The 9,010-nt window shown below is 45.3% G+C and overlaps 1 protein-coding gene across 1 annotated transcript; it reads right to left on the reverse strand.

Annotated features, from left to right (window-relative positions):
• Positions 1-5,649: 5,649 nt before the first annotated feature.
• GJA8 (gap junction protein alpha 8) lies at positions 5,650-8,747 on the reverse strand. Its single transcript, XM_055703264.1, has one exon. It carries the CDS (start codon positions 8,745-8,747, stop codon positions 7,551-7,553), a length of 1,197 nt encoding a protein of 398 aa, XP_055559239.1. The 3' UTR covers positions 5,650-7,550.
• Positions 8,748-9,010: the final 263 nt, after the last annotated feature.

Below are 9,010 nucleotides of genomic sequence, written 5' to 3' on the forward strand. Positions count from 1 at the left end.
GTTAAAAAACAAGACAGAGTTTGGTCATCGCTCTTTAAACTTTCTTCTTTGCATGTTTTATAAATAGGCTTGAAACATTCCTCAGCTTAGCTGTAAATTACTGATCCCTGAGCCCTGGGGTCAACACACAGGGAAGAAGATTGTTCCTACTGGAAAAACTCAGCCACCTCCACCCCCCAGCCCCAGGACTTCTCCTTCAGGGAAGACAAAAAAGTGTAAAAAGAAAATGGGAAGTTTATTCCATGTTGTTCCTCCTTAGACAGCCGCTGATGGGCGTGTGTGGGGAGAAGGGTCCATGGTACTCCACAGGTACAAAGGCGAGTTTCAATTGGGACAGGCTGGTAGTTTCATTAAACGGAATATAGATGGAGGTGGCCAGAGAGGGGAAGCAGTGTACGAGGAAGAAGGGCTGGTCAGTATATTGGCAGGTTTCTGCACCATTCTGTATTTTATTCTTCCACATATTAAAGTGCGAATGCGGCTATGTTACATTCAGTTTGTGGAGACAACTGCAGTTAAGTAAAGCGGAAACGTGGAGCGTGGTGAATTCAAGCCATTTGTTGGCCAAGAGTATATTTAGACATAGCACAGGTTTCCAGAAGGTGCTACAGGGCACATTCATGACAAATAGGCTTAGCTGGCAGCCGGCCATCCATTTTCTTCTCTCTTCTTTCCAGAGGTTTTCATAAACAGGAGTTCTGAAGCTGGGAGTAAGCCAGCATCATTCTCATGCCTTGAACTTATTTGTGGTGGGTTCAGGTGATGGTGTTCACCGGCAATAGATGAATTTCTTTATGGGATTGTCTGTGACTTTCCTTTGAACTAACATGTATGTGTTGAGAAACTTACCTGCAAATTTTTGCCCCAGTAATTCTTCATACACTTAGGTAGAAGGACTGGGGGGAAAAAAGCTTTGTCCACACTAGTTCTGGTTCTCAATTCTACCAGGTAAATAGAGGAACCAGCGCATACAAGTTCAATTGTAAAGTTGCTGGCTGTGTTAAAATCCAGAAATACCAGATGTGGTAACAGGTTGAGTTTAATTCATATCTCACGTTGGCTTGCCTTATCCTTACCATGAGGTACTCAGCTGATGAGCTCACTGGTTTCTTTACTTTGGCCTTTGCCTGCAGCCTGCCGGTCAGCTGGCATGCTGTGCCAGTACCTGGGATTCCTCGCTGCCCCCCCGCACAGCCTCTGCCCCACAACCCCCAGGATTTTTTGGTATGCTCATTTGTAACTGGGTTTCCTCACCCCGATCATCCTTCAACCCAACTCTCCCCTGAGCTTCAGGGAAGCACCACAGGAGCCAACTTTTCTGTTTACTGTTTCACTATACATTCTTTGCTGTGTTGACTTAAAATTTTTTTGGTAGGCTACTCCATGACTTTCCAAGCAACATAGCCTTCCCTCCTTGGAAACCAATAAATGGCTTGTTTTGCTTTTACTATGCCAGGCTGGATCTAGCAAGGCAAAGGCCAACAGTCTTTGTGTTTTTCAAAACGTTCTGTCAGTAGCTCTGTAATCACCGTTTCTATTCAGTTCTGCTTCATCCCAGATCAGCAAGCTTTAAAATACACAGGATTTTGTTGACAGAACGTTAAAATGCAGTCCTCTGCACTTTCAGATGGATTTAAAGGCACACTTGACACCAAAATTAAAGGCAACTGGAAAGACCTAAGCCCCCTGTATTTCCATGATTTTGTCTATTGACAAGCATAGTCCTTTTTTTTTTTATTTATTATTTTTTTATTTATTTGTAATGCTTTTTCCAAACCAGTTACACAACACGATTCTGGCCTCAAGCAGCTTCTGTGGCTACCAAACATCAGTTGACTGTGTTTGTGCATCAGCCTCTGCTGTGGTGCCCGGTCGGTTGGTGTTGCCTGCTGGGACAGTCTAAGCGAGCTCTACCAGAACACCCTGGAGAGGCAGAAAGTGCCCTACACCTGTTGTTCCACCACGCAGTGGCTGCACTGAGCTTTCAGCCTCCCGTGGGATAGGTAGTTCAGGCTGGAAGGGACCAGCTGGTCCAACCTTCAGCTCAATGCAGAGTCAGACCAGGGTGTGCAGTGCTTTTCCCAGTCAGGCTTCATCCTCCAAGGATGGAGATCCCACTGTGTCTCTGGGTACCCGCTTTAGTGCTGAACCACTCTCCATTTGAACATTTTTTTTTCCTTGTCAGGATGTTTTTAGCCAAAGTTTTCCTTGCTGCTCCTTGTGATCGTTGCCTCTGACCTTGTACTGTGCACCTCTGTCAAGAGTCTGTCTCCATCTTCCCTGTAACTCCCCATTATGTACCTGAAGACAGCAGTAAGGGCTCCCCATACCCTTAGACCCCTCCTCTCTAGGCTGAACAAATGTTTAATGTCTTTTTATACAATGACCTGCTGAGAGAAATACTCAAACTGTTGACAGAGACACAAGCCTTGCCTGTTCTGCTGAAATAGGTGCATGCCAAGCTAGTTGCAAGGAAAGGATTGTGTGCCAGGCTATGTCTTGGCAAGTCAAGACACATTCATTTGCCATGGTTACTACTCAACTGTATAAGCACATTTGGTGTTGGCAAAAAGCCTTTCCTGAGCCATGTGAAAAGGTGTAGCACACACAGAGCCTAAGAAATGGTAGTGTCATTATGTTGGGGGGGGGGGGGGGGGGAATCAAATTATTCCAATACTTAGAAAAGTCCCCTGATTTTGGTACACTTATCCAGCCCTGGCCCTCAGGAAATCTGGCACCGTATACCATTTTATCACAACTGCCTCAGGCTTATAGGAAGGCTTTAGTCTAGTTCTCATGGATGTTCCTGTCTTTACTAAACAAAACTATGCCTAGGCTAGGATTACTTTCACTTGTCAGCCTGAAAAGCCATTTTCTATACAAAATAGCAAACTGCCACTTTTTTTTTTCAGCATTGTGTGACACAACCGCTCTTTAAATGTAGAACTGCACAGTCAGTGAGTTACTGAGTGGCAGGGGAGACTGGACTTTCCTCCCTCAGTAAGTAGATTTCATGCCCACACAGGCCTAGAGAGCAGAGATCCCCCCAGATCCCTCCTACAGGAGGAGGAATCTGTACCCCGTGTTTCAGCACTAATAGATTGTTGGTATCTATCTCACTTAGAGGAAAGAATCAGTATAATATAATTTGTGGGTTTGCATTAATGAAGGATGGCTTTTTTTCTGTTTGCCGTAAGCAATTGTAAATTCTTCCATGGAGACTCTGGAAAATTCACTCAGAGTTTGCACTGAGTGGTTTAAAACAGAAGCCCAGCGACATCATGCATGATACAACCCTCTCCCACATGCCTTGCAAGGACCTTAAAACCATTAGAGCTTTACCAGCCTGCACCCCCCGCTCCAGAAACTGTCCTATTTAAGCATAAATGCTGCCCCAGGCTGGGTGCTGGGGATGGAGGAGAAGTCCATGGAACCACACTGTCACCGCTGCTTCATATGGCAAGGCCAAGGCGAAGGTGGGAGAGAGGGGTGAGGGATCAATAAAGTCTCTTTTACTCATGGCAAATCCACATCTGTGTTGATGTTGTCAGTGCAGTGAAGTGTTCACATTTTCAAACTACTGCCCTTCTGGTCGAGGAATCATATATGAACCAAGTTAGCAGTTCTGCCAGGAAATAACAAGGATACCCATGCATTTCAGCAGTGCTTTTCATCAGATCATTCCTACTTTACAAACAGAATTAATGAAGCCTCACAACATCCCTGTGAGGTAGGTGGAAATTCTTACACCCATTTTACAGGTGGAGAAAACAGGCACTGAGAAGTAAAGTGATTATCACAGCAAGTCAGAAGCAGAGCTGGAAATAAATCTAAGATTATTATCCTAGGTCCACTGCTCTAGACACTAGAGAACACCAACTCCCACATGCTATTGTAAGCTAAGACACTACCTTTCTCTTCTACTTTCACCTCCTTTGGTGATTTTGACACTTGTACCTTATGCTCCTTGCAGAGAGCCATGCTACCAGTTAGCAATGTAGTTGCACAGGGAGCCAAGGGCGAACACAGCCCTTTAAATGATCCAGGCATGGCTCTAATTGTCCAGTGACTTCCCCCTTCCCAAAAGATAATTTTCCCTGTTCTTCACATATATATAAATATATATATATATATATATGTTTTGCGTAATCATTTTTCAAGTAGAATCATACACTGAATCCACAGCTCTGAGGCTGTTATGCAACTTCACTAGGAATTTCTTGAATAAATGATTCTATTTGTCTCATTGAGAGGGAATAAACCACATTTATATGCTACCACATCCAGAAATAGCAATAATCCTTTGCTCATCTGTATGGCCTTCCACCAAGGACCTCCCATTTTATTACTAACACAATATATCGAGCCTCACATCACCTTCGTGAGGTAGAAAATGATTCCCAATTGTACAAGAAGGAAGAATGACTTGCTGACAGTCCCACAGTGATTTCATTGCAGAGTTGAGGCTGAATGCCAGAAGACCGGACTGTTAGTTCCCTGCCCAGTTTGCTGAGAAGCACTGTCTTAGATGCCATGGCTCGTACTTGGTGTCTACAGATTCACCAGCAGCCTGGCAGGGTACTTGAGAACTGGCTCGAAAAAAAATAATAAACCACAAGCAGTTGAGTGGATGCAGGAGGAAAGTGCTGGCTTGTTTCATTGTGCTGTCGTGACCTGGAGGAAGAAACGAGCTTTCCTGCAGCAGCTGCGAAAAAACTACAGTGTCCGTTGAGTCCATTGAGTCCACTGCATACAGCGCATTTTACTGAGGCACTCCAGTGAAAAAGAACGACATACTCAACATCTGATGATTAAAGACTGGACTGCCTGATGGCTGTACTGTAAACCATATACCTCCGATGAATAAGCACTCATCTTTAAGAAGTCCAGTGATCTAATGAAGGTATGCATGTCAGAGGTCAGGAACAGGAATGGTTATTAAAATACTTTGCATATAAAAGGATTTTTCAAGTAATTAGAAGTCAACAAGGGTGAGGGTGATACATCTAGTCCAATACACTGGTACCTGGAAGGGTCAGATGCTCTGAAGAAGGTAGAAGATACCTTATACTGAAGGGTTACAGGTTTTTGGTTTTTACCTAAGGGAACCTGTGTTTCCAGCCCCCTTCAACTGGGCTGGCTGATGCTTAGAACCATTAAAACTCCATTATATCTTTCTAGTTTACGCTTTATAACTTTCTGTGAAGAAAACAAAAAATAACAGATCCCATCTAATCTAAGTGTGGTGATTTTGCTGTTCATCTAAATCTTTGCCCTTTCTCAAATTCTAGTATCTTGAATTGGGCACAGTGGACTCTTTTCCTGCTGAAAAATATTCTCTGTCCTCAGTTGCCTTCCATTTGTGTTAACTCTTCTCCTGTTTCTGTATTAAAAGAGCAGATAAGCAGTAGCCTCCAATTCTCTGCGTGTTCCTTCACATGTGTTGTTTTGCCACATTCCTTCCCAAAACTGAGGAGGTACCTTCCAGTCTTCCTTCACAAGGAAGGACGATCTAACAGCCTTTGTCCAGGAGCAAAGATTTTGACCTCAGGCTGCAAACCTTAGGAAAATACACAGGCCCAAGAGGAGCAAAAGGATTAATAGTGTTAAAAAAAAAAAAAAAAAAAAAAGTGGCATCGCTATGGCGCTGAAGAATTCCAATGCACCCTACAAACTTTCTACATATGTACAGCTTACATCACTCGGCAGTGAAGTCCAGCCACCTCTGCACTCTACAGGGCAGCTGCGTAACAAGGCAGGGGCACTGCACTGTGGTCAGACCCGCGAGTGACAGAACTGACTGTACTGGTGGCTGCCTGGACTGGGACGTGGGGCAGCAGGGCTGGAGGTGTCAGCCCAAGCCTATCCAGAGCTCTCAGACACCCATTTGACCTCCGTGGGCTTTGAGTCAGCCCTGCTACAATGGGAGACCACAAGGGGTCTTTTCTAGCTGGTGGCGGGATGAGTTTTATGCATTATGCCAAAGACCTTTTTTTCCCTGACCTGGATTAGAGCCTGCTCAGGGAACAATGGGATGGGCTGCAGCCCAGCAGAAAGAATTCGCTGAGCTGGCAGGGGCTGAGGTTTGCAGAGCAGAGCAGATGAGAGTGCATACCTGCACTTTCCTGGCATGAGGCTCAGTTTTGGGGGGACATAGCTGTTAACCTGAAGCTTTTGAACGCATTGCTGCACTGTCCCAGCCGAAAGGTGCTGCTGTAGTCCTAAAATTGGAAATGCACAGACATTTAAACATTCTGCCTTTTGTAAAAAAGATTTTTGCTGAGGCTCCGAGAGTTCTGTACAGATCTGTTGGCACGAAAGGTCTAAATAATCTTTTGCAAGGCCTTGTTTTACTCGAGGCTTTGGCATTTAATAGAGAAGTAGACCACTGGCTGGCTCCCGTCTGTCAAATTTAAAACAAAGGTTGTCAAAAGACTATTATATCAGACTTTTCAAACTTGAACAACCCGTTTTGTATTTAGAGGTTTAAATAGTCACATAGTTCCCCAGAGCCCTGGTTTAAGTTCATGGGTGCCTTCAGGACTCTCTACCTGAGATTTGCTGAGTGCCTGTAAGTCTGGGAGCTCCAGGAACTGAGCACATGTCAGGATCATGCCATGAAGGCTTATACTTGGTTTCATGCTCTGGGGGCTGTGGCTGTTTCCTCCTTTCACAGAAGTCTCCCCACGCTTGCTTTGCTAAATTGAGTTTCAGATCTTTAAGTCACAAGACTACAAGTAAAAAATATCACTTGAATTATTCTTTCTGGTGCTCGGAAATAGGCTCAGGGCTGGATGACCCTCTTGGGAACAAATAACCCATCTGTGGTCATCTGCTAAATCCGAGTAGAGAGCTACTGTTAACCTTGCCTACTGTCAATGTCACTTGAAGAGCAGAAATATTTTTGGCAAAGGGAAAATATGTTTTACCTAACTCAGATTTGCATTCGCAGAGAAACTGGGGATGTTTGGGCTTTTATTTTCTGAATAGGGAGGGGGAATAGTGCTTGCTATTTCAGCACGTTGATGCGAAGCACAGAATTAATTTTGTGAATTAAATAACTGCAATTCCGTGCCAACAGTTAAGGGGAGATCTGCTCAGCATGCCATAGGTGGAAACAGGAAAAGAAATACTAGATACAGTTGTTAATCAGTCTTCCCCCTCGCTGGCTGAAGAGACAGATCCTCCCCGCGTTCCTAGAGAAATGTGGAACACAAAGCTTCCAGTAAATACGTTCACAGTGGTGACATTTGGGTTTCACTGCCATGTTAGGTTTTAAAAGACATCAGTTATGTGTACAGTGTAGATATTACTGTAAGAAGTGATCTGGCATGTGGAAACAGGGAAAAATGTTCCTTTTCAAATGGAACATACAGGGCAAATAAGGCACAGTTACCGTGATAGGACCTTTCCAGCTGAGAATGTCAAGAGGAAACACTATTCAAATGGCCATTTTAGCACTTTGCCTAAAAATATCTTTTGATTCTTTCTCTATCTCTCCTTTTCTCTTCAACCTTTTCCTTTCCATGTGCTCCCTGTATCCTGCACCTTCATACAGTCAAATCATCCGACCTGGCCCGGCTGCTGGCTTTACTTAGCCTGCTGAGGGGTCTCATATCAGTGGCAAGTTCAGCAGGTGCTGAAGGCCCTTCAATTTCATCGCTCACCGCCTCCTCTTCTTTCTTCACCCCTGGCTCTTCCTGAGGTCTTGGCTGCTCTTCTCGTTCCTCCTTCTCCCCTGCTCTTACCTTCTCCTCTTCTGGTTCCTTCGCTTGTGCATACGATGGTAACCTCTCATCAAATGCTCTGGAGAGATCTTCCAATGGTCCCATCCCAATCTTCTCCTCAAACTCGTTGAAGGCTGATGGAAGGGGACTGGGCTCAACTCCTACTTCTGTGAGAGGGAAATAGTGCGACACCGGCTTCTCTTCTTCCAGCAGCTTGTAGCCTTTGGCCTTCGGGATGGAGGTGACTGCGATGGCATGGAGGGGCTTCTCTGGGACCTCCCCCAGCTGTTCCTCTGCTGGTCTTCTCAGGGCCCTCCGGATCCTTTTCATGATCAAGTGACTGATCTCCACCAGGTTGAGGAAGAGGGACACGGAAGCCACCACCAGCATGAACATGATAAAGATGGTCTTCTCTGTGGGCCTGGAGACAAAACAGTCCACAAGATTGGGACAGGGCCACCGCCCGCAGCGGTACAGGGGGAGAATTCGGAAGCCATAGAGGAAGTACTGACCGACTATGAATCCCACCTCAAAGAGGGTTTTGAAAATGATGTGGAAGATGTACGTTCTCAGGAGGGTACCCTCCAGGCGAAACTTCTTGGACCCGTCAGGGTTGTTGCCTTTGTTTTGATTTGGAGCCAGGGGCAGCTTCTCTTCATCCACCTCAGCTTGCTGACGCCTCTCGGCTTCCTCCCTCTCTCTCCTCTTCTCCTCCATGCGGACATGGTGCACCGCATGCCCAAAGTACATTAGCGAAGGCGTGGACACAAAGATGATCTGCAGGACCCAGAGGCGGATGTGGGAGATGGGGAAGGCCTCATCGTAGCAGACATTCTCGCAACCAGGTTGCTGGGTGTTGCACACAAAGTCTGACTGTTCGTCTCCCCACACTAGCTCAGCAGCTGTTCCCAGGATCAGGATGCGGAAAATGAAGAGCACTGTGAGCCAGACTCTCCCGATGACAGTGGATTGCTCGTTCACCTGCTCTAAAATGTTCCCCAAGAAACTCCAGTCACCCATTTCTTACTGTCTAAGGAAAGAAAACAGAAACAGAATGACCACAAATTACGCTAAATTTAAAAGACTTCAGGTTTTCCCACTGATGCCTTTTGTTGCTTTCAACCAGTATTTCCCTAATACAGTTTGAGAACAGAAAGAAGGTTGCTCGCTTATTTGCCTGATCACAATGATTTATTAGCAGGAGGAGAGCTGGGAAGCCAGAGCAAACTGCTTGCTAAATTCTTTCTTCCCTGGCTCTAAATGGGCAATTACTTTTCAGCCGG

The sequence above is a fragment of the Falco cherrug genome, chromosome 2 (assembly GCF_023634085.1).
Source record: "Falco cherrug isolate bFalChe1 chromosome 2, bFalChe1.pri, whole genome shotgun sequence".
NCBI classification, from domain to species: Eukaryota; Metazoa; Chordata; class Aves; order Falconiformes; family Falconidae; genus Falco; species Falco cherrug.

Excerpts from the sequence above, each read along its gene's own strand:
- GJA8 (XM_055703264.1), bottom strand. The coding sequence starts at position 8,747 with ATGGGTGACTGGAGTTTCTTGGGGAACATTTTAGAGCAGGTGAACGAG.